General features: G+C 43.7%; 1 protein-coding gene across 2 annotated transcripts; it reads left to right on the top strand.

Annotated features, from left to right (window-relative positions):
- Positions 1-4,352: 4,352 nt before the first annotated feature.
- On the top strand, positions 4,353-25,227 carry ATP6V1C2 (ATPase H+ transporting V1 subunit C2). 2 transcript variants are annotated; one of them, XM_074861563.1, is made up of 13 exons: positions 4,353-4,453; positions 5,359-5,517; positions 7,083-7,150; positions 12,316-12,401; positions 17,163-17,257; positions 17,950-18,041; positions 20,275-20,373; positions 21,459-21,527; positions 22,466-22,558; positions 22,985-23,078; positions 23,388-23,485; positions 23,883-24,012; positions 24,835-25,227. In XM_074861563.1, the coding sequence occupies exons 2-13, from the start codon at positions 5,389-5,391 to the stop codon at positions 24,928-24,930; spliced, it is 1,149 nt and encodes a 382-aa protein (XP_074717664.1). In that variant the 5' UTR covers positions 4,353-4,453; positions 5,359-5,388; the 3' UTR covers positions 24,931-25,227. The 2 variants fall into 2 exon arrangements, with proteins under 2 accessions (XP_074717664.1, XP_074717665.1); XM_074861564.1 differs by lacking the exon at positions 4,353-4,453 and adding an exon at positions 5,186-5,204.
- The last annotated feature ends 847 nt before the right edge of the window (positions 25,228-26,074 follow it).

Raw genomic sequence — 26,074 nt, 5'->3', positions numbered from 1 at the left:
CCAATACCGTGACTAGAAAGGACTGTATTCTAGTTTGTATTAGTGGGTATTATAGCTGAGATTCACAGGAGATCAACACACCTAAATATAGGTGCCTGTGCAGGTACTGGATGTCAAAGCTCTCATTTCAGAGAGCTAAGGCTTCACTTGCTTAAATGTAGGTTGTCTAGTGGCATTTGAGATGCCAAACAGAATCCAGGACACCTAGATGGGGCTGACACAAGACCTGCAGCGTGAGCTGGAGGCCAGGCAGGATGTGCAAAGACATCTCAAGTGGCACTAGAAACTCGGGCAGCTGAATCTCATCCCTAGGAAATGCAGTTCACGAAGCCTGAGGAGCAATGTAGCGCAGTAGCCACTAGGTGCCGCCTTCGGAGAGAGAGCAATCATTTCTAGGTTCCACTGTTTAATTACTTAGACAACCACTAGCTATTAATAGACATTTAAAGTTGAGTTCACTTGTCCACACATAGAGGTCTTGTGCTATTCGGGATGCCCTGAGGAATCCCAGACGTCTGCATGGGGTTGGTTGGTGTGATGTAAGATATGCAGAAGACCAGTGTCATCATGGAACAGTAGCTGAAGGCCCAACAGGATGCTCCAGAATGCACCTCAAAAGGCATTAGGCAGGGAACCTACAGAGAATTCCTAGAGGTGTGAAACACTGGAGAGTCTTACAGACTGGAGAATTATGTGACTTACTTTAGGTGAGACTGCCCAAGGATTCCTGACCCTCTCATCCATTCTCTAGAAGCGTTTAACTGGCTACAGTGCAAACGAAGAGGGGTAGAACTCAGAGGTTCTAGCTGCACAGCAGGAAACAGTGTTGTATTTCAAACTGCTTGAGATCAATTTTTTGTTCTTTTCAGTCACGTTTAGTTTTCAGGCAAAGTTGATAAATCCAAGCCTGGTCAGTGATACTTTTAAGACTTCTTAGAAAATCAAAAGCGGAAAGATCAACTAGAATGTGGACTATTAAAATTTAAATCCAGATAATTTAAGAGCAGACAAATCTGCCTGTTACACTTACTATAGAGTTAAAAAAAGTCACGATCTGAATGATGCAGGAGAAGCTTTGACAAAGCATCTTGCTTCCTGCATATAACGAATCTTTGTTGCATGTAGTAATGATATATTTTAGATTTTCCATTCAAACAAATCTAGATGAGCAGGTAGGTGTACTCACTGCAAATAGGTGTGATATAGGATGCTTTCAACCAAGAGCAAATCATTTTGCTTGCTTTTTCTTTCTTTTTCTAGTGTCAGAATTTGCTGTGTGCATTACCTGGTGACAGACACGGTGGTGCAGTGTTCTGAAAAAATATGTTACCTTTACTGATTTTAAGGACAATTAGACAGTGCCCCTTCAGTACGTACATACATATAATTGTGTTAAGTACGAGCTGTCAGGTACATTCACACTGAAACAGCATTTCACATTCAGTGTATAAAAGCAATTCATCAGAAAGGTTCTGCTGCACTTCACAGTACAGAGAGAGTGAATAACCAATATTCCAGTATTCTTTAAGATAATTAAGAAATAGATAAACAGCTAAGGAATTATGATCAAGATGTAGTTTGTGCACTAATCTTAAAAGTACACAGAAAAATATTTTTATTTAAATATTTTATTATCCATTATCAAGTTATTTAGGAGTTCTTTCACTGAAATATTTTAGACTATAATTTTAAATAAAATGCTACCATAATAATAAATCACACAGGACTAGGGGATAGGATTTAAAAGACTCTTTCTAAGCAGAGGGAAACCCCCCCCCCCCCCCCCACATTACTAGAAGACTAAACAGATAATGTGCGTAATAGATTTATAAACTGTTTTATAGAGAACTACAGCTCTATGGCTGCTATTTTGCAAGCTTAAAACATAAGCTTTCCCACTAATATCAATGTCAATTGTCTAGGTAATTAATTTTGGTTATCTGCTAGACAAATTTGCCTTGGGAGATACTTCAAGTAGGATATTTCAGTACTTTTAATGACTGTTTGGAGACAGAGTTTTGCTCCTTAGTGGGACATCTGAAGAAGTGCTCATAAACAGAGAGAGAGACAAAGTCACGGAAAGGTTCATTGCCTTGATGGATCAAAGGGAACAGAAAGACACGTGATGATCATGAGGGAATTAGCTTTGAGATCAGATGGCACCACACGCAGCACCAGCCAGGGAAATGACAGGGGAGACATGAGCTGTCATAGCTGCGTTACCACCAGAGTGTGCAGCCCACTCTCCATATCCCATGGCATGTGGTGCTGCATGCTCCTTCCCTCCACCACCTTCACTGCTGCTTCATCCAGCCTAAAAAAAAAAAGTATAACTGGGGAAAAAAGATTAAAAAGTCAGAGTAAAACCAGAAAATGTGATAATAGAAAACATTCAGTAGGACATTGCTTAGGCATTAACATCATGTTTCCTTGATAATTTTCTAGTAAAACAATACATTAAGTAGCATAATATTTTCCACTTTAATAATAGCAACCAAAGCAAATGGTTCCATATGAAAAAATAAGAAAAGTGACATTGCTGCAGTAAAAACATTTAGGAAAGAAACAGCATATATTGTAGAATCTAGAAGTCCGACAACCCTCCAGCTTGAATTTTACCTTATTCACTATAATATCCATGCATACAGAAGCATCCCCAACAGCTAGCGCCACTGCAGCAACTAACATTTCTCATCAACTGACAGAATTCTAAATTCATGAAGCTTATGAGAATGTAACATTTCTAAAATTAATCATAGTAAGCATTTCCATGGCTTGAGACTGCAGCAAGGATCCAGTGAAAACTGTACTTGGTTTGAGATGGGAAAGAACTGCTTTATCTAGGTGATGAGGGTTACTATACCTTTTAGTCTGTGGGTAGAAATATATGATGTACATACTTGAGCATCAGCCAATCCTGTTTTCATTATTAAAACATATAATCTAAAGAAACAAAAATTGCAAGATTAGAAAATAACCATTATTTCTATGAATGTCATCACACACATCAATGTTAGGTTTTTGGCATAACTTCTGGAAAGTCCTTTGTTGTGCCCTAGGGGACACAATGATTGAAAAGAGCTAGAATACTCAGAGTTATGAGCACTGAATGTTTAATTAGCCCAGAAAGGAAAAAGAATAGACAAAAAAAAAAAAAAAAGGGCAAGCAAAAAAGCCTCGTAGAGTGGTTATTTCAGCTACAAATCTTCTCTGTCTTTTTCTGGATAGCTTTCAGAAGAGACTCTCCTCCTCCACACATGTATTGCTTTTTTATATATCACTAAAAATGTTAAAGAGAAGCAAAGGAAGATGAAACCTTGGCTGATCTAAAGAGTCTATATTAGAGTCTAAGACCTTGACCTGCACATTCCCTACCTAAAGCATGATTTAGATGGAACAGTCCAAGTCCAAGACTATGATTCAGGGCGTCTTCCATCAGCTGCTTCTACCTAGTGCTGGAAATATTTAAACCCATTAGGGGTCTTCGTTTAAGGTTCTTGGAAGTGTCAAGAGCTCTGCTCTGCTTCTGTGCATGACCAGCCCTGCCTGGCCCCAGCATCTCAAACCCTCTCAATTTAGGACAGATCATGTGGAAAACCAAGAGCATCCTTCTGTTTAATTTCATGCTGGGCTTCATTTACATTTGATACATAGAAACATGAGCAAAAATGCACTGCCTTTTGAAGAAAATAAAACACCAGTAATTGGAGAGATTGCCCAAGTGCTGTATGACAGCACAGTGATTAGACCACTCAATTGGAAAAGCAGAACTGGATGCACCATGTACTCTGGGGGGGGTTAAATTCCTGCGTGCAGAGATGCCACTCAAAGACATGTGCTTAGACCCCTGTTTCCTTCAGAGCTTGTCTGGTTCAGAAGCCTCTGGGGAACATTACTCCCCACTGCCGATATCTTATAGCCAGGCTTAAGGCAGCCTGATCCAACTCAAGACTTAGTAAGGACTAAAAGCCCCAGCTATATTCTACCAAGGAAGCCGCATGGCCAGGGGAGGAGGCATCGCTCCCTTGCAGACTCCTGCACCGCACCGTATTTGTTAAATCCAGCACCCAGGGAAGTCCCAGAAACAAGAGTTTCCTAAAAGTTTCTTTAAAGAGCCCAAAACTTCCACACTTGCTAGAGGCAGTGGCTGTTTAATAAAAACAAATGTCCTCTGCGTTACTTTTGCTAGTTTACAAGACGGCAACAGGATGAAAAGCCGCAAGTCAGAGCTGCTCCGGCGTTAGGGACGGGGCGATGCCACCAGGCGGCACAGCCCCCCCGCCCCCCCCCCTACGCCGGGAGGGACCCGCGGCCCCGCTCCCCCCGCGCCTCTTCGCCGGGGCTGCAGCGGCCGCCCCGCCCCGGCCCGCCCCGGCCGCCTCACCGAGCATGTCCGCGCCGCCCCGCTGGGAGCCGCCGCCGCCGGGCGGGCAGCGACAGGCAGCTCGCGCAGGTGAGGGAGGCAGCGGGCAGGGAGCGGGCAGGGCCGCCGCGCTGGCAGCATCCCGGCGCGTAGCGAGTAGGGGGCAGCGGCCGACCCGCGCCCCGCTCGGCGCCGCTAGGGGCGGAGGAGGGGCCGGGGCGGGCAGCGCCGGGCGCCGCGGGGTGCGGGAGGGGCGAGGGTCAAATCTTCCCCGTCGCACGTGCCTGGGGGCAAAGGCGGAGGGGCTCCGGGGGGGCTGCGGAGAGGAATGGGGGAGTTCTGGGTGGCTGCTACTGCCGCCCCCTGCCCTGCCCGGCTCGGCCGGCGCCAGCGCGGTTGTCCCGCGTGGATCCTCGCGGCGGTTGTATCGCTGTTGTTCTGGTACCGTCTCCGTGCACCGCGCCTCGCCCTCCTCCAGCTCCTGCCAATCCAGCCCGGGAAGAAAACCACAGGGGAAAGCAATATTCCATCTTGCCAGTGGCATCTTTTGCAGCCTATGCGTTCCGCAGAGGTCTTTTTACATCTTGCTTTCCCTTTTGCCTGCAAGTGTCCCAAAATTTGAGAGATGGTATTTATTAAACAGAAATCCTTAATTACGTTTGGCTGGTTTGGTGAAGTCCCCATACTCCCCAACGGGGACTGGATGTACAGTGCAAGGCGAACGGAACAGGCTGGGAGGGAGAAGGGGAGGAGGAAGCTTCGTTTTTTCATTCAGAAACTGGATGGAACGACCCTGAGAGAGGAGGAACGGCCGCACTCTTTCTGTGTCATTCGGGAGAAGGTCATGTTCCACTTCAGTCTGAGACACAGGACTGACTCACTCTCCTGGTGTTTCTGAAAAAAACCTGGTGATCGGTTCTAACTCGGTGTTCTTAGGGAAGAGCACATTTTGTGCTGCGCTCATTGAGCCACTTACCTGCTTTGTGTTTTTACAGTGACCAGGAGCGAAGGGAAAATATTAGATCATGTCGGAGTTCTGGCTAATTTCTGCTCCGGGAGATAAAACAAATCTGCAGGCATGGGAGAGAATGAACACGGTGACGTGCAAATCCAACCTGTCCAGCAACAGCAAATTCCATATTCCAGACTTAAAGGTAAATGAAGAAGGGGTTTGTGTATGGGTGATACAGCAGCATTAACTAGTGCTAAAGACTTTTGGGATAAATGTGGGATTTATCTTTTGGGATTATATGCAGAAAGTAGCAGAAGGTTGCAGCTGGGGGATGAGTTGTGTTCAGCCAACTGAAAATTGATCAAAGAGAAAAGAAGGCATTGTGCTTGAAGCTGACCTTCACATTGGAAGGATATATGTATAAGGAGCGAAGATGAGTGAGATAAGTTAAATAATCTGTTGCATTCAATGTACTATTTGCTCCCACTCATGGAAGTCATACAACACTGTACATCTTGGATTGCTGATGCAAAGGCAGTAGCTAAGTATCTAGAACCATGCCAGTAAGACTGCTGAGAGAGAAAACAGTGCTCTAATGTACATTACTCCTTGGGATATGGATGTGTGTGTATATTCAGCTATATTATCCAGCTTCATATCATCATGTAAATGGGAAGAGTATTAATCCATGATTTTTTAAATATCTTTGCATTATTTAATCCTTATTTTATAAGATCTGCACCTTATTTTTATTTCACTTGTGGCTATGAAAAATCCAAATAGACTGCATTAAAGTCAATGGAGCTACCACAGATGTAGAACTGGGTTCCTTGGGGAGTTGCCATCACCCATCACTTAAGGAAGTTACACTTAGTGCATCCAGGATCTGACTTTAATCCAAAAAGATTGTTAACAGTTACAACTTGAGCTATTCCAGTTACATAAGGATGCAAGTAAAAGGGGAGTGTGGCCTGTTCTGGAGTAATAACCTACTGAATCATTGCATGAATGTTTCAGACTGGGAATGTTGCTTTTTGCATGTGAACCTGAGATTGGTATGATTTTTACCATCTATGGGCCTTACCCAGCCGGTGTTGGTGTGAGTCTGCTAAGTTAAAGGAAATAAACCATTTGCAGTATCTGAAGATGCAACCAGTCCATTAATATTCTGCTAATTGTTCTATGTAAAATTTGTTTCTTCTCCTTCAGCTTGACCCTTCATAAAGCTGAGCTGACAACCTTACAAGAAAAGGTTAGGCAATATATTGCAATACCATAAACATGGGATTATGACTGTGACAGTCATACAAAAAGCAGATGTTGGTTTTGGAGGAAATGGCTTTGTGAGAGGCTTAGTCTTTGGTAATGGCAAAGAATGCAGAGACCCCCTTTTGAATAAGTGCTACTTCCCTTGGTTCTCTCAGTACATCCGATTTGTTTATATGTATATTGTGTGCATGTCTAGTCACTAGTTTATCAGGTTAAAGACTAGTCTATGAAATTTGATGATACAAGAATAAAAACAGGAAGGAAGACACTGACATGTAATCTTGAGACTACACATACTTTTTTCCTTTATTGGAAAAGACTTTTTATGCCCAAGGTCTTTGGTAAAGGAACTGCTACTATTTTCCACCAAGTAAATAAAGTTCTGCCAAACTGTTGAATACACAAGTGCTAAACACAAGTCAATGTCCCTAAGACTCTGCCAACAGAAGCCTTAGACAGAATTGTACATCTTTCACCTACTTCTCATCTTTTGCACAGGTGGGGACACTGGATGCTCTTGTTGGTCTGTCAGATGACTTGGGAAAACTTGATAGCTTTGCTGAAAGGTAAAATAGATCTTATTTACTACCTACAAATGAGAAGCAGACATTGTTTTTATGGGACGGTATGCCCTTGTGTTCACCTCGGTCTGACTCGGTTCAGCCTGGGCTACAACTGGACTAAAGTGGATAGGCTTTGTTTAGCCCTTGTGTTGATTGTCATGGAGTCTTCATGAAGAAAGAATCATTCCTTAAAATTCAGCTGAATTAAGTCCATGATAGTTTGGTCTGCACAGCAATCCCTCTGAGTGGCAGTGCTAGGGAAGGTGTTTCTTGAAAGGAAACTGCTTTTTTTTTTTTTTAAAGAACATCCTGCCACCCCATCCAGAAACTTAAATTAATAAAAAAGCATTTAGAGAATATGAAGCCCTCCCTGATCTTGTTTTCCCACAATATTTCTGTTGACACGCTGCCCCTTTTCAACCAGATATAGCAGTTCTGAGGAATAAGTTCTCCTGATTGAAATCTGGAGCTCTCCCTCTCAGGGTTTTAAACTCCCTGAAAACCAGAATATTGACTCAGATTGTATCAAACCTACTCACATGATCTCCTTGCTGATCATTGCCCAGTTTGCCTTTTGGGCCAAACTGACGTGGGTGTGCAAAGAATAATACGGTACAGCAAGGTGAGAAAACGACAGCTTGTAAGATACTTCATGGCACAAAGTAGACTTTGTTGTAGAGGCAATGAAAGTATAAGCTGCTGGGGTTTTTTGGGGGCTGCTGCTTTGCTTTGGAAGCATACCTCACTTAGAGTTGTGGCCTTGGTCACAGAGGCATGTGTTAGCTCTGGGGGCTTTTTGCCTTATTTTCCCCCAGCCAGGACTGATAAGGATTTCCTTGTCTAAATATGCTTGATACTTTCACAGATTTGGCTGGCAGTTGCAAACCCATACAAGAACACTGATATAAACTGTTTACATCTATGCTAGGCAGTTGAGGTAAAACTAAAACTGCTAGAATACATTTCTCAGTAGGATTTTTTTTTTTTTTTTACTTGTCCTACATCAGGGCTGTGTTAGGATGATTACATTGATCACTCTGAGTTGCACACAACATTGGTGTTTTTAGAATCATAGAATACCTCAAGTTGGAAGGGACCCATAAGGATCATTGAGGCCAACTCCCTGCTCCTCACAGGACTACCTAAAACTAAACCATATAACACTTGTCAGGATTTTTAGCAGGACAGAGCAATTTATTTCATCAAGAAAACCTTCTCCATTGTGACCCTGCCAAAAAAACTGCCCAAATTCTTTGTAAACATGTTCAGGCCTCTGGTTCATACTGCAGAGATTCTTCATGAAGTGAGAATGGGGCAAATTTGGGGAGAGACAGTGCCAATACCTGCTGTCTGTTGTACTGGAAGGTATCTCTAGTCAGGGCAGCAGATAGATAGGCAAGCAACTGTGTCATCTGGGTTTGAGGGCTGCCAAAAATCATGCAGAACTGATTTTCAGAAGGGCTTAACTAATTCCTAGCTTTGTGAAGAATTAGGACTTCTGAAAAGCTGAGTGTAGGATTCATGTAAGATCACAGAGGATAGTTTTAAGTGAAATGTCAGTATGAGCTCCCTAGGCTCACTGGCTCCTCCTGTTACCTTTGTCTTAACTCAGCAACATGGTACAGCTCCTTGTTCAGGCTGAAGGCCACTTTACTCCACTAATTGTCCCTTTAATGCCAGTAATGACTCTTACTGTATGACAAGCTATAGGCACCGAGCAAAGGGGTCAGTGAGGCCCTTCCACTGTAACCTGCTAGGGTAAGGACTCTTCCTATTTGTCTCATTTGTCTATCAAGCTAGGTAATCAAGAAGGATCAACAAGATTTAAAAATAAGAAAAATGTGTTGAAAAATAAGAAAAATGCATCGGAGTAGAGTAATAACAGATATAATCAACACAAATGCATTAGATCAAGTCCCACAAGGACATACAACAGCATTTTGTGTTAAATAAATGGGTTTTGAGTCTAAATTGTGATTCAAGGGTTAAAATGCCAAGCACTTGCACTTCGTTGAAGTAAATGCCAGCCAGAGGGTTACAAGCCTGTTCAAGTGACCAGAGCATTTAGTTCCTGCTCCTCTGAAACAGCTACCTGCTGAACTGTTGCTAGATAAACACAACTGCCAGTGAAGCCAGGCAGTGCAAACCTGTCAGCGCTGCCTCCTGCCAGGACAGCAGAGAAGGGGCAAGAGTTTGCAGGATCTATTGTTTCCACATACTTTTATTATTTATTTACACAGGGAGGTGGAGTGTTTTTCTGTGTCACCGTGTGGTAGCGTGGAGCTCCCTCAAGCTGACAGTCCCCTCGGTCACTCTTATCCAGGGGTTCTCCTGGGTCCTCGGTCGGTGGAGCATTCTGCAGTGGCCTCAGATGGCAGGGCTTCTGCTCCCCACGGTATTTTGGAGACCTAGCTGGTAGCACCCTTTAGTACACAGTATCATTTAGAGAGTGTTAGACTCTTTTTTGGGTTTTTTTGAAAGTAATGATATTGCAGCAATTTCAGAAGCAAAATGTGAGAGTCTTTCAAGCCATAATAATAGGCTAAATGGAGTTATTCTCTTTACAGGCTTTTATTACTACTTCTCTCCTTTTATAATGCATCATTTGAGCATGGTACTTGCTCAAGGTGGGATTCATCTCATCTAAAGGCAGAGTTATAAGGGTTAGATGTGAAAGCTGCTCACTGTTGGATGTTACTATAGTTGATAGGGCTCCCCTGGGGCTCTGATTCCTCTTACCTGCCTCGGACATCAGTGGTGCGCAGGATACGTGTTCTGTCTTTGCATGGGGAAGGTATTGGATGAGTGAATCCCACTTGCATTTCACAGGATGGAAGGCACAGAGACTAAGCCAGGACTGGAAAACATTTCTTTGGCCCAGTGTGTATACATACATTCTGGCTGTATCCTGCCACAGGGACCGTGGGGTGTGTGGGCTGGAAGGGAGCCAAGCCTTGCCTGGGCAGCTAGGACTGTTGGGTGCATAAGAGCACATACCTGTCCCACCGTCTATACCCGTGGAGTTAACTGTCTCCCAGCTATCAGGTTAGCTGCCAGTTGCACTCAACAGTAATGAAAGCAGCTCAGGCTTCTTGGAAAAGCTACTGTTTTATACATGTTGTCTGCTTTCTTTGTAATGTCTTTAGCATCCTGCTATACTGTTCTTATCAACTGTGCTGGAGTCCTGTCTTGTTCCTTTGGGCTCCCTAAGCATTGTGAAGCTGAAAATTGCAGAACTGCTTGACAAGGTCACAGCTGACAGGGAACCACTGTGTGGACCCCTGCACCCTCCGCACAGCACGAGTGTCGGCAACACGCACCGTCCTCCAGCAATGCTCGGCTGTCACCGGGTCCCTAAGCGGCTGCAGCCAGATGGTGAAAATCTGCGGCAGCCCTGAGAGAGGGATGTGAACTAGGGCAAAATGGTGTACATTCCTCCTACAGGCACTCTGAACTGCACCTGTCCAGGGTCATGAGAAGAATGGTTTGGGTTGGAAAGATACCTTTAAAGATCATCTAGTTCCAACCCCCTGCCATGGGCAGGGACACCTTCCACTAGCCCAGGTTGCTCAAAGCCCCGTCCAACCTGGCCTTGAACACTTCCAGGGAGGGGACATCCACAGCTTCTCTGGGTAACCTGTTCCAATGCCTCACCACCCTCACAATAAAGAATTTCTTCCTTATGTCCAATCTAAATCTACCCTCTTTCAGTTTAAAACTGTTGCCTCTTGTCCTGTCACTATGGGCCCTGGTAAAAAGTCTCTCTCCATCTTTCTTATAAGCCCCCTTTTTATACTGAAAGGCTGCAATAAGGTCTTATCTTGTCCAGGCTGAATGACCCCAGCCAGCAGAAATTCTGACTCCTGCATTCTTGGTAGCATCAGCAATCTCAGATTTCTTCCTCCCTATCACAAGACTGGAAAACCTTTCCTAAGACTGTTTCTTCACAGGGATGGAGATAGAGGGAATCTTTACCTCTATGAATTACTGCTTTTAAATGGCCCATATAACTGCTTTGCAGCACATCAAAGAAAATCCTTTTCTTTGATGCTTTTATGGTATCTGTACCTGACCTGAAGTCCCTTTCCTAAACTCTTGAAAGCCACAGGATGTCGGAAGACTCATTGTCCAAACACTGTAGGTGCCCTTTCAGTCTCCAGCTCATCTGCACCTGTAGTAGTCTCCTCTCTGTAAGGAAAGAAAGGGAGAAGCAGCCTACCATTATGCTCTACTCCCTGTCACCATGCCAAGGATTAGGTCCAGTTCATGTCTCTGCCAATTTCACTATCAGGCAGTTACTTTTTAGCTGTTGCTTTTTTTTTGCAAGGTGTAGTCAGTCTGGAATGGTTAGGGAACTGAAGGTCAAATTCTGTGAATATTTCTGAGTACAGAAGTATACTAGAACAACCAGAAAGGCTCTTAAGGCTCTTGGCCTGTATGAGATAGGTACTTTGAGTACAGCCAGGGGGATCTACTGCTGGAGGGACCTGATGAATCCATTTTTTAAAATAAGCAAAGAATAAGTAACTGTGAAGAGACAATGTTGTCCAGGAGGGGCTCTGTTCAAACCACTGCCCTGAATTAGGCAGAAGGAAGATTTGAATCTAGTTCTCCCACACCTGAAAGCAGTGTCTTGTCCACCACGCTAAAGAGAAGAGTCCCCTAAAGAAGAGGAATAAGAAGAAAATAAGGAAATTTTCCCTGTCAAACAAGAGAACACTGACATTTTTCCCCTAAGTACTTTGTAAGAACCTTATCTCAGCAAGCCCTAAGGGTTTATTTAGCATCCCATGGAAGAGATTTTCAGGCAGTGTTGTCTGTATGTAGCCTCCTTGTTCCTCCATCACCTTTGGAGATTTAGACATGAGTTTTTTGCCTTCTGGTTTCTGCTATGAGTATCATGAGTGTACAGAAGACTGAATCTTGATTTTCTGGAAGTCTAGAGCACTAGGGAGATGGTACTACCTATGTGTTTGCGGAGATCAGTGTATTTAGAAATAAGGCATTATCATGGAGATGATTGTTTATCATTATTTGAATTGCGAATTAACCTGCCTTGTTTCAGAAGTGTTTTGTTTGGGCATCTCCATGTTTATCAGATCGTTGTGGCAACTGTTTTATATTAATTTTGTTTCTTCACTAACAAAGCTTCTCTTGTTACACCTAAGCGTAATAAAGAAAATAGCCCAGTACATAGGAGAAGTTATGGAGGACTCAAAAGATAAAGTCCAGGAAAATCTTCTGGCCAATGGAGGTAGGTACTGTGAATGTTTTTTTTTTATGCATTGATGCCGCCTTTGCTTCAGAATATGAACATGTGGAGTTGAAACACTCACACATCAGAAAGGACAACCATCAGCAACATTTTTTAAGAGCACATCTAGCCTGCTTCCATTTTTCTCAGAGTTAACAGAAGCTTTATCCAGTGCCAACTTTGCTTCCAGGACAGTATTCAGCATCTAGTACTGAACCAGTTTCTAACACCAGATCTGAGGAGTGAAGAGGAAAGCAGGAGACATCCTTCTTCCCTCCTAACATGACCTAGCACCTTTCTGTGCCCTCTTAGGGGCAGCTAAATCTCATTCTGTATGGCTGCATGTGATCTGTCAGAGATTTGCCTTCCCTCCTATGGTGCTGGGGTAGATCATGTTGTTAACTGTGGGTTTCTGACATCACAGGTGAATGTGTGAGGCAGCAGCTCCAAAACATGGAGCCGGGGCTGCACTCACAAGGTCGTGCCGGGTGCCAGCAGGACATGCACATGCTAATCCTGTTGGGAGAAAATTCCCTCCAGTGGGGTCCTGCCCTGGCTGGCAGCGGTTGTGTGGCAGAGAAGAAGAGCGGGCAGTGACAGCAGGGACACTTCTGACATGCCAAAGGGCTGTGGGAGCCCACTACCTTACTGTATGCTCCCCCACATCATCTCTAGTGTTTTTGTAACCTCCATGAACTATTTTTCCCCCTTTATTACCTAGTATGTTACTCAGGGCCCTAGAGGGAATCACAGAATCACAGAATTGTCTAGGTTGGAAAAGACCTTGAAGACCATCCGGTCCAACCATCAACCCAACATTAACAGTTCCCAACTACACTATATCCCTCAGCGCTACGTCGAAGGACAAAACATTTAGAAACTGATGACTCCTAGATCTCCACATGTTTCATTAGACTCTGAGTGTGTTTCATAGCAAATTCCTCCCCAGCTGTCCTGGAAAAGTACAAAAAAATAGATGTGTTACACATGCTAATTACAGGCTTGTAGAATGATGCTTTTAAATAGACTGAGAGCGCACACTCCATCACCCTTTGACTGTCTGCAATGTTGTACTTCAGATCTGTATGAGTAAAGGATGGGGATAGAAATGTCCTCCTTGCATGTCATAGGACTGACATTTGATAAGTGCAACTGTTTGACAAGTACAATAATCCCACTTATTGTGTTTCAGGGCTAAAGGATAAAATGAAATGTCTCAAAAGTATGTTGAGGATTGATGATTGCAGTGTTGTTACAAGCATGCATTTGTGTGTATTAGTGCTAGAGACAAGTCTTGTTCTGGTTGTAGAGATACAGTGATCAGGTTACGATGGATTTCTCAAGTAACAACCTCGTAGCTTGATCACGATATCCCTATGACTTGAGAAACAACAGGTTTCACTTATTTCCTTCGTTTCCTCTTTTTACACCATTTTCCTTTCCTATCAGCTCTGTCTGTGTTGGAATAGAAGGATGTGGAAATTACTTGTATGTGTTACTACTTTCTGACCTCTGTCTGGATTTAGTCATCCAAACAAATCATATTGAACTAAGACATTAACCTTTCCAAGATTATTGACTGCATCTTAAAAAATTGAGTCAGCTTTAGTATATGAGGATTCCCCTAATATATTCCAGTGCCATTCTTCATAAGCAACAGCAGCTTTGCTGTACGAATTCTTCCTCCTCCCCTTTCTTGTTAGCAAAAGGACCCTAAAGTTGAAGAATTCCTCGAGGTCGTGAAATCAGAAACAAAATTATAAGACATTACTTCTTGGTCCCATTTCAGACTATTAGATCATCCCAACTCAATTTTTTTTTTTACGTTACACTATACCAAGATTTCTGATTTTAGCTCAGTTGCATATAATCCTGACAACAGTTTGGTCCACAAACTGATGAAGGTGGTGGCTGTGTTTAACAATTGTTTGGTTAGATTTGAGTGAAGAAAAACACAAAGTACTAGAAAATACAGCACTTTTAGTTAAGTGAACACACACACTACTTTCCCATGGGCAACAGTTGGAAGCAGCCACATGGAGATGTCTCTTTTATAGAGGGAAACGTGTGCTTGTGTAATAAAGGGAAGTTTAGTATATCACAACAGCAGGAAATGGTTTCTTGCTTATGACAGAATAAAAAATGTGAAATTTAAGTAAAGTTTTACTTCAAAGATTCGGACCAAATTCTCTTCCATTTATAGTAATGTTAAACCCAAGTGAATTTTAAAATTTGTTAAGTGGTGGAATAACTCCATGATCTCAAAACAAAGCAAAATGGGAAGCATAACAATTTTGAAAATTAAGTGTTTTGAAGGGAGAGTATTTAACATTGCCTCTTAGAACTGGGTGAGTAAATTAGAGTTATGAGAGATTCAGTCTGTGGGGTTCCTGGGCAGCTGTGAGCACATTGGGGTAGGTAGGAAGCATCTTTCCTGGGTGGGCAGCTATGTGAAGTCTTTTAGAAGTGACCTGACAGTTGCATAAATGAGGGGTGTCATTCTAGGAGCATCAGGGTGCTTGGACTGCTTGGCATTTTAAGCTCAGTTCTGCTAGTGTGTTCACAGTAGTTTGTGCCATCCCCAAGATCAGGCTGCTTAACTAAACTGCACCAGTGCCAGAGCACTGCTCAGGAGGGAACTTGTAAAATTGGCAGAGAACTCGTGCTGTACTTAACTCTAACATTTGAATTCTGCTGTGATTCAATGCATATGAGGATAGAAAGGGCACGTGTAGGTCTTCAGGGAACTTTCATATCTCCTCAGCTACAAATAGGTCGGTGTCTGTCTTTAAAGAGCCTGTGAATACACTGTTCCTCTGCACAGCCCAGTAATATCATGCTCTTTTCAGGTTTCATTCGCACTGAATTTAGCAAGGCCTGAGCAAGAAAGCTTGCAAGAGAGGCAGCAGGATGAAATCCTTGTGTTGCATACCCCGTGCTGAAAATTCTCCATGAACTTTGTTGCTCAAGTAGTTTTGACCTCCCTGCTGTCCCCCCAGAGACCATGAGCAAGCACTGCTGGAGAACTGCGCATGCAAGAGCTGCGTGATAGCTCTCCCTGCCTTCTGCAGTTTTGCCTCCTTTCCACACCCTCCCTGCGCAGGAGAATTTGCTGATTCCCGATCAGACCTTAGTAGGAAAGGTTGGATCTTTCCCTCATGACTCCTGTCCGTTGGATGTGGGAGAGGTTTACATAGCTGTGGTTTTAGAAGGTGGGGGAGAACACCATTATGCCAGTGCTCTCTGCCTCCCAGGCAGTTTATCCCTTGATAAGAAGTCTGTTTCCTCCTAACATAGGACTTTCCATGCTTTGGAAATCTAATAGGGTAAACTGACGCTGTTGTGGGGTGAGAGAAGCCCACGGAAAGGATAGTGCTCTCCTGCCAAGGGTATTCGGTATCACACAAGACAGGGTAGTACCCTCAGCCTGGTAGTATGGCAATTACACAACTTTTCACATTCCTTCTTATGCATCTCGGTTCATAAATTTTTCCCCACACCCTGGAAGTCCAGCCCACAAGAACTTGTGCTCAAACCTCACTATGGGACTGAATTAACTCTGGACAAGGCAGCAAAGAGCACCCAGCGTGCCCCTCCTTTTACTTGGCACCTTGAGCTCGTTTTGCTCCCCATCTCCCCAGAGCATCTTCCCAGATATTCTCCATGTTTATCCTCCTGGTCTGGAAGAAAGTCTGCCCTGCAGGTGACAGTGCCTCTTGCTGCCTTCTTCTAGCCTCCCTAACTGCAGGGGACAGTCGCAGCCCCTCTGTTGTGGCAGGATTTGTGACTTTATCCCATCCCATAAAGTTGCCCAAGAACACTATGTAGAGGTGTCTTTGGTATCCTAAGGCCTCTCAGGACTCAGGCAAAGAGCTGTCTGATTTCATGAGCCCCTAGAGAATTCCTTATTTTGTACCATTATGTACCAAGCTTTAAAGTTTTCTAATGTTAAGGAGCTTTACTCTTCAGAGTGGAACAGCATGATCCTGTTCTAGGAGCTGGGTGTCATATGCGTCTTCTTCCCTCGATTATGGGAAGAAACCACGGCTCCCTGTGGTCTGAGGGTGCCTGGTTTTGAGGGGCTGCATGCACCGGGCCTTGCTGTGAATTTCTGTTGTTGAATGCTGTGGCTGGTTTTATCCATTTAGAGAAATACAATATAGCTTTGTGCGAGATGGGGAGCTCTGTGTGCAAAGTCAACGAGGATTTCCTCGTTGCACCTGAATTTGTTCTCTAGTGAGTGCTTGACTGAATCACAGAGAAGTAACATCAGCTATTCTTTTAATACCTTTGATCAAACTCTCAACAACCCTGAATATTACTGCTGGTGCTGGGCACCAAGTATTTTTCTGATAGCTCTTGCTGGGATTAAATTCAGGCATATTTCAACAGTCAAGATTGAGTTTACATGAAGTTGTTTCTACTGTGAAGAAGAGTGGCTGCACGTTGCTGTGTCCTGCTGACACAGCTAATTTTACAGTAATGCTTGTTCTGTACTGTTAACTGTAATGCAGAAAATATTACTGGTTCAACTTCTAACTCTGGGGATGTTTAGAAAGATGATTAGATTGGGCATATGATCTGTGTGGATTTGATCTAGATCAAATTTCTGTGAGGATTCAGAGGTGGGTTTCTGGTTTACTCCCATCAACATTAATGTTAATCAAAGTTATGCCTAGGCTGTAGCTGGGGACTACTACCCAAACTTTGACCTGCCATCTGGTAAGCTATCTGCTTTCATGCACCTCTTTGCATTTTCAGTTGACCTAATTAGCTACCTGACACGGTTTGAGTGGGACATGGCCAAATATCCCATAAAGCAGCCGCTGAAGAATATATCAGAAGCCTTAACAAAGGTAAATTGTACTCCAAATTTTAAGATGTCAGCATGGGGAATCATGTCTTTTGGTAGTTTTTGGTCCCTCCTCTCATCTCATCAGTGAGAGCTTTGCCTTTCCTTTGGGCAGGAACAGGCTCAGAAGCCCACACTTTGTACTGAAGCATTGATATTATTTTAATTTCTATTGTAATAATAATGGTATGTATATTTAAACTTAGCAAGTCTGTAAGTATATGGCACTTTATCTAATTTACTAGAGTACATTGTCATGCTTTCTGCACTTTAATCCCCCCTAACTGTAATTTGTTATTGTTTTTATATACTGCCGTATTATTCTCCATTTTGGAGTCCTTTTGTGAAATTGTTGGCCTGACATTAAATCAAAGACATTGCAGGCTGGATGAATTATTTACACTGTCAGTCCATTCAGAAAGGCGTGATACATTGTTCAATACAGATAACAAATGAAACCATGAACTCGCTCCTTAGGTACAGCTGTAACACACAGAGCAACAGCTAACTGAATCATACTTTCTGCAGCAGCCTTTGCCACAGGGGAGCTCTGATTCCGACTCCCTCTTGGCCACAATCAAGTGGTTTTATGAGGGGCTGACAGCTGTGTCCTTGCGTTAAGGTGCAGAGGTAGTGGGAGGGGGGAGGACAATGCCTCAAGCACTGAATTGACTCACTTTTTTTACTTTGTTTTAGCAAGTGACTCAAATAGAAACAGACCTAAAGACCCGATCAGCTGCATACAACAACATTAAAGGAAATTTGCAAAGCCTGGAGAAAAAAACTGTGTAAGTATAGGATGTGCCTGTTCGCATCTGGAACGCTGCATGGCTGAACTGAGGGCAGTGCACTCTCACACCCATTGCGGTGCAGTGGACCATGTGTGTTCTGGTGGGAACAAATTTTTCTGGCTTTGGGGCATGATGAGCATCCGCAGACCCAGTGAAAGCTGGGGAGGGAGCTGGTGTGATCAGCATGTCTCAAAATCAGCTTGGGGAGACTGCAGTTCCTAACAGAATTTTATTGGCAGTGTGAGCAGTCAGTCTTGGAAAGAGTCAAAACCAAAGGCACTGTATTGTTCTGATGAGATTTCAGGGAGTCAGAAATTAGATGAGCTGGATCAACTGGTGGATTCCTTTGCTAGACAGAGCTGTTTTCTGTGTTCTGAACAGCATTCACAGAGCTCCCATAGGAAACAGCTCTGTCTTGCTTGTTCCCACACCTCACCAGCATCCCACTTACATTTTTCTTTTCTTTGTTTCATTCTGTTGGTCCAGGTAATGCCCTGTCATGGCTTCCCAAATGTTCTCTCTCCTGTCTTCAGCTGCTTATGGTCTTTACCTATGTCAGTGCTGTTACCTGAATTTTTTTCCAGGGTATCACTGGGGAGAATAGTAAATTCCAGTAAGTAGTATATGTAAAGCAACTTAGATGATGCTGTGCAAGCCCTTGCCCAGCACGTGCCACTCTTTACGATTCATACCCCTTGCTCTGGGTGCAGCACACAGGTCCTTGCTTTCCTGGTGCTACAACCAGCCAGGCTGGCAGCCTGCCTAGAAACCAGCCTTTACTCAAGGAAGATACTCACAGAGGCTCAAACCAAACTGGAATTTTGTTCTGAATGTGGAGCTAAAATGAGTATGCCTGGCACCAACTCTACTGAATGCAACCAGAAACCAGAGAAAAAAATACTTCTAGGTGGTGGTTCAGAATGAGTTTGTCAAAAAAACTGCTATCCGCTACAGACACCTGCTCAACATGAGAATTGCAGGGTGCATGAGAGTCAGCAGAGCCATATTACAGTTACATCTCCCTCTCTCTCTCCTGTGTTCCTGTGTCCATGCCTCACTACTGCCAGCCTGCACCACTGGCCTGTGCTTCCAGCTTGGTAGACACATTTGTCTCAGGCTTCGTGCACGTGGATAATCATGGGCGGGAGGGACAAAGGGACATTAGCTCCCATTTCCCTTTTCTTGGCACTGTTTGTATTCCCAGCCCACTCCTGCAGCATCTCTCCGGTTCCACATCAGCTTTAAGCATGTAGAGAGAGGCAGAAGCTCTTTCTAGGGAACATGATCAGTGCCAGGCCTCTAGCAAGGTGATGAGGGAGAAGAACAGAGACCTCGTGGTCCAGGCCTATCTTCCTCTCAGCATCCCATCCACCTTTAAATGCTGGCATCTCTGGCTAGATTGAGTTGAACAAACATCTAATAAGACATTACTGGGCAGTTAATTAAAGTTTAGACTGGCACAGCAAACCTCAAACCAAAAACTGCTGGATTAGGTCCTTCTTTAGTCCTGGCCAGTGACAGGGAGGGCAGCTGCTCTTTTCCCATACACACCTAGTGCCTACCAGCCATGCCTGTCCAGCCCCAGCCATCCACACTTCCTAGGTGTGCAGCACTAGTGGGACTTAATGTGATCAAGTGGGCTTAGACTGTGAAGAGACCCCCTCCTGCAGGTCCCACCTGCGCACGAGACTGCTGCTCCCACTGTCCTTCAGCTGGAGGTATCGCTGTGTGCTTGTCCACGGCAGTCCAGTATGCCAGGGTTGCTTTGATGGCTTAGGTCCATACTAACATTGCTTACTCTGTCTGAAGCATGGTCAGGCAGGCAGTTCAACGGGCAGCCTGAGAAAGCAGGTGCCTCCCGCAAGATGTAGCAATAACGGGAACGGGGTGGTAACTTCAGATGTGCACTTCCCCAGCATCTACACCCTTACTGTAGAAACAATAGCAGCAGAATGGTGTACTTTAACATAAAGGGCATAAACTAGCCTAGTGCTAGTCACCAATATTCTGCCATTAGTATCTGATGCTTTTGTATTCTTTTTAGTTGCAGTAAAAATAACTAAATGTCCATTTTAGAAGTGTAGATGTGTCCTTCAACCACCTCCTTCCTGGCTGCCTTCTACCCTAGCATACACTGTTAGCAACTATACCCACAGCACAATACCTCCAGTGTGCTGCTGCTGGGTTCCTGCTAGTGTTATTTTTTCATTCTTTGTCTTCTTCACCCTAGGGGAAATCTGCTGACTCGGACCCTAGCAGACATTGTGCATAAAGAAGACTTTGTTCTGAATTCCGAGTATCTTATCACGCTGCTCGTCGTGGTGCCAAAGTAAGGCAATAGTGCGTGCACACGCTCAATGTGGCATTGAGTTTCAGGCCTAAGTACCGGATCCAGGCCATACTGGGTCAGGTTGGGGCAGCTCATCAGCGCTGTGGCTGGGGCACGAGTGGAGCTGTTAGCAAAGAGGAAAGAACAGTTTCTGCCAAGGGTGGTGCCGTCACAAAACAAAGAGACAAAGGCTGCTTCAAACTTGGAGCAGGACAGGATTGGGATGTAGGTTTTTAATGGTTACAGAGTGGGTTCTCAAACAGCCTTCTGGTAGGAACAGTACAGGTGAAAAAAAGAAAACCAGATTCTTACTAGAGCTTAGCGAGTTTATAAAGGAATTAGACCTGTCAAACTCACAAGGACTCTGCTGGCTGTGTATTCATAAGTGCCTGCACACAGGATGAGTGCCATCACCATCAGTTGTGAAGTTACATGATGTCCTTCTCAGAAGCCTACACAAAACTTTTCTTCTCTGTATAACCCTGTTCCAACACACACACAGTACCATCACTCTTCTGTCTGTGAAAACCATGTTACAAAAAGCTATCTAAGTTTGTTGAGTTTATTATCTGCATATTCTTTCAGATTCCCCCCATAAACAGACTTCTCGCTTTCCAAACTCTTACCATCCCCTTGACACCCTTCTCCCAGTGCTGGCGCTTGCCACATTTGCAGCATAGCACCAGATCAGCTCTGGGATCACACACAGCAGATGTACCACACCTACCCATGGATCAGGGGCAGCTTGTGCAGGGGTCCTGGAGCATGGGACGCTGTGTGGCAGTCTGGGAGTACGTGCCAAAAGCCACGTTCTTCCCACCATCAGCTTCCTGTTCTGGGCCCTTCCTCGTGCCAAGACCCAAAGTGAGGATTGAGGGTGCAGCATTGAGGGAAACATCTCCCTAGCTGGTGACTAGGAGAGGAAAGGATAGGAGAGGCTTAAGGTATCTTAATCACACAACCCAGCACAACAATCTCCAATCCTTCTACCCTAAGCCATTAGTTTAATTAACTATATTTATCAACACATTTGCTGTCTAGTATATAGTATTTATTTACTGCCCTTTGTTTTGTGTTGCTCAAAGGTCAAGCTATGTGCAGTGGCAGAAGACCTATGAATCCCTCTCCGATATGGTAGTGCCTCGTTCCACCAAGTAAGTGAAATTCCAAATTAAGGTCCCTGTTTGTTTCAGAGATCCCTGACATATTTCAGCCCCTTAAGCTGCTGGATCCTGAAAGGAATCGCTTGTCTAATGCATGGGCTCTGTGTTAACATATAGATTTGCCCAATCTCATTCTCAATTGAAATCAGAAATTACTCTGTTGAAAGAAAGCGTAGATGAAAGAAAAAAAAAATCATCACTTTTTTTCTTTACAATTAGCTTGTTGTTCCTCTTTCTAGTAATGTAGCTCTTTCTACTTTCATTCAGGGCCTTTGCTTTTTGTATAAAACAGACAAACAATTTGTTACAGTAATGCAGACATAATTCAGACACATGAAATCACATACAACTTTATGGAAACTACTTTTTACAAAGATCAAACACTATCTTTGCATCTTTAATTGATTCCTGCTGTACAATAGGATAATTCAGTGTATTGTCATTTGCATTAGCAAATGCCATAGTAACTTACCCTTTCACTTGGAGTAAAAAATCCTTTCTAGGAATTAAATACTCCACCGCTCAGCTCACACAGACCATGAGATCCCACCCAGGGCGCAAGAGGTGTCAGTGCTACTATCTGAAATGCAAGGAGAAGCACAGAGAAAGGAGAAAGCTGTTTGCTACTGCCTGTCTCAAAAACACAAGTGCATGGAAAGTGGGGGAACATCACCAGGAGACAGAAAAATCAGGCAGGCAGAATGTGTGTACTACGATGGGTTCAGGAACTTAACTCATGGGAGTTTTACATTGGAGATAGCATGGCCAGTGCTAGAAAAGTCTTTGTTCCATATTTCAATCACAGCAGTTCTTGAAAAGCAGGGTGTTGTTCAGTATCACAAATGAAGAAAGAACTGTAAAAGAGGAGGGTAAAGAAGGCATGAGGGATTTGCCACGTCGAATCACAGCAGTGGATTTCCCTCCCACAGAATGATTGCTGAGGATGCAGAGGGAGGACTCTTCACTGTGACCCTATTTAGAAAAGTGATGGATGACTTCAAGGCTAAAGCCAGGGAAAACAGGTAAGAGGCACTGATTGCTAGGCAGGGCAGGCTAGCAAGCAGGTAATGAGGATAAGGTGAGGCTTGTTTCATGTGCAGTACAGCTGAATCCATCACTGGTTTTTAGGACTTCACTGTCTGGGCTGCTGCTGGCCCTAAAGCCACTGGGAAGGCAAGGTGGGAAGGAGCTGTGGCATCAGATACAGTGATGCTGCACTTCAAGCACCAAACTATAGATCCTGGAATTGCCCTTCCTGCTCTCATGGTACTGACAGCAGGAAGCTTGCTTTCTGAGGGTGACTTCAACTCTCACCCTCCACATACTTTAACTGGTTAAATGGCTAGCAACTTTGAAACATCCCATACCTGCTTCACCAGAGGCAAAAGAAATGAGCGTGCATGTTGCTTGGACTATGGCTTGTGAGAGCAAATGTCATTCAATTGTAGGTTCATGGTTCGAGAATTTTATTTTGATGAGAAGGAACTGAAATGTGAGAAGGAAGAGTTGATGAAATTAGCTTCTGATAAGAAACAACAATACGTAAGTAGCACATCAAGTCGATGGCCCACATAATGACAGTCTTTGCTACCGGTGTGCCTAAATACTTCTCACTCAGAAGTGTCTTTATGGTTCCAACAGACTCCTGTGAGCTCCATTTAGCCCAAAAAACTGAGGCATGGGATAGATAACATAATTTGCTCAGGGTCACTTGAGTTTCTGATAAACAGGGAGCCACTAGCAGGCTGCCTGAGAATTATCTCAGCAGCCCCCAATGGCTTCAATGGTGTTAGCTATGGAGCTGCTTCACACAGCAAGGGGATCACAATGCTGTTGTATCTGTTTTCATAGGGCCCGTTATTGCGCTGGCTGAAAGTGAATTTCAGTGAAGCATTTGTGGCTTGGATTCACGTGAAAGCCTTGAGAGTTTTTGTTGAATCTGTCCTGAGGTAAGTGGGTAAACATGCAGTGCTGGCAATGATTCCTGTAGAAGTCAAAGGTCTCTTCCTGGGGCAGCTCCTTTGTGGGATGGAACATCCCTTACATACCTGGTTCCAGGAGCTCCCAGGAGACAATACAGATTGCCACATTTTTTGTGGCCAAGTTGGTGAAAAACAGTTCTTTGGGGGCTGTTACAGGGAAGTGGAAAACAGAAAGACACTGTTTAGTTGACTTTTGGCTTCGAAAAGAAAATGCTTTCAGAAAAGGGGGCAGCACACCACCACTGAGATTGTTTTTGCAGTGCACCACCATCTAGCGTGCCAGGACACTGAGGAGGGAGAAGGGCAGGAGTGAAAAGGTGTGCCCCTTCCCGTCAGATGATCCTGTGTGTTGATGTGTTTCCAGGTACGGCCTCCCAGTGAATTTCCAAGCAATGCTGCTGCAGCCAAATAGGAAGTCTGTGAAACGCCTCAGGGATGTCCTAAACGTGGTCTTCAAACACCTGGATGAAGTTGCAGCAGCAAGTATAATGGATGTATGTGTTTGGAGTGCAAGTGCACATGCTGTAGCTGTTCTCAGTTTAGCTAAATGAACACTGTCACCATCCAGGGGCTAGAGCACCCGTCACCTCCCACCTTGCAGTGCTATGAGCCCTGGGTGCAGCTGTAATCCCTGGAGGCTACAGATGGGATTAAGGTGACAGATAGGCTCAGATTATGGTGCAGATGCATAGAGATTGCTTAAATTTTCTGTTGAAGCACCAGATGTTTACAGCTACTAGACTGAAACAGGTCTGCTCAATTACGGAACTTCCTCTAGGTAAAAAGCTTCAAGTTTTATCTAAGCATTCAGATCAACACAAGCAGGAAAAATGAACTCAGAACTAAATGCTAGGACTGACACCTCTGTCCCCTGTAAAAGGCTGTCATTGACTAAATACCTCAAACCTAGGCCTTCAGCAAGCAGCAGGACTTGCTTTCTCCCTCCTGTATCTTGAGTGCACAAACAATTTAGGATAAACCAGTAGGCGTTAAAACAGCCTTAAAACGAACAAGAATGATTCCCAGTGCATGAAGGCAGGAGAAGGAAAGGATTTGCTCTAGAGCTAAAGCATGCAAAAATATTAGGTGTTCATAAAGTTGCAACCAAGCATGAATTCTCACTGGTAACTGCCTTAGGCAGCCTGAAAACACCAAGCAAACACCAGATTCTCAGTGGTGAATTCCCCATCTTACACACAGCACATACAAAACTTCATTCCACCTGTGGAAGAGGAGTGCAAAAACAATCCACTGTAGCTTGGAACTGTGCAACACTTTCTTTACTGGTACTAAAGTCATATTGTTTCCTTTTGCAGCCTGGCATGGACATCCCTGGTTTACAACTGAGTAATCAAGAATACTATCCTTATGTCTATTTCAAGATTGATCTCAGTCTTCTTGACTGCAGTTAAAGAAAAATTGCTCAAGCTTCATCTATTAACTTTCAAGACCCTAATGTTACAGTAAGACAATCTTTAGCTGCTGAAAGTCAAATTAAAACACAGATGCTGTAGCAGGATAATTGCTAAAGAACTTCCTACCACTTCCAGTAATTTTTACAGTGATTTCAATATAAGTATTCCTTGTTCATAGTTTTACAAAAACATATTTCAGAGGCAGGAGGTACTATAGTAGTATTTATTTTTTTTTTTGTTAAGTTACAAAGATGGAATACCTATTGGACTTGAAATAAAGCAACTTTAAAGGTGTGGTGGCTAATGGATCTACTAGGTGTATACAGTCCTGTTTTTCTAACAAAAATACTTAAAAAATGCAGAAAAAGTAGAAAGCAGAGCAAAACTCAAAGTTTAATTTAAAAAAAGAAAAATCCTCAAAATTGCTGTGTACTGTAGTACAACTTACAGTCCCCAGTACTCATTAGTTTAGTTTATGCCAAGATATTTCAGTTAGAACAGTTCCATTAGATCTGATCTGCTGGGATGACTTAGGAGTTGGAACACACTTCCTGTACCAAATCAGCAGTCAAGTTACTGTTGGCCAACCAGTGGTTTTTATGCTGCCTTTCACAGGGATGAGCTATGGGTGATCTGTTACAGACACTATCTGACAAATACCCATATTATTTCCTTGAAGGGAAGGGAATCTTTCAGTTCTTGCATTCCTTACTTATAAGCAAGCCGATAACATAAGGGTCACTTCACTAGACAGCAATACACAACATGGAGAGCAACAAAATAGTATTTTTATTAAAAAAGCAGCACTAACCATCCCCAGTCGATTCCCCTTCCAAGGAAATAGCAATTTCAAATCAAAGCAATGCCAGATGGGAAGTGAAGAAATATTACCCAATTTGCTGGAGACAGCACCATGGTATTTTTCTGTTAGCACCTGGAAATCCTCATGCCTTAAAACAGAGATTAGCTTCAGCACTAATCCTGGGGAAAAGACTAACAGCTGCTGGTGTCTCCCATGGCAGCAGCCACCATCTTCCACTGTATGAGTGATCTTAAGGAAGTCTGGCACAAAGAAAGAGAAAGCCCCTGAGAAGGAATAGGAAAAGGAAGACTAAAGAGCATTTAAACTAAGATTGTCAGT

Source organism: Strix uralensis, chromosome 3 (assembly GCF_047716275.1).
Source record: "Strix uralensis isolate ZFMK-TIS-50842 chromosome 3, bStrUra1, whole genome shotgun sequence".
NCBI lineage: Eukaryota > Metazoa > Chordata > Aves > Strigiformes > Strigidae > Strix > Strix uralensis.
The sequence above is the reverse complement of the archived record's forward strand: the minus strand, read 5'-3'. Positions and strand labels throughout refer to the sequence as shown.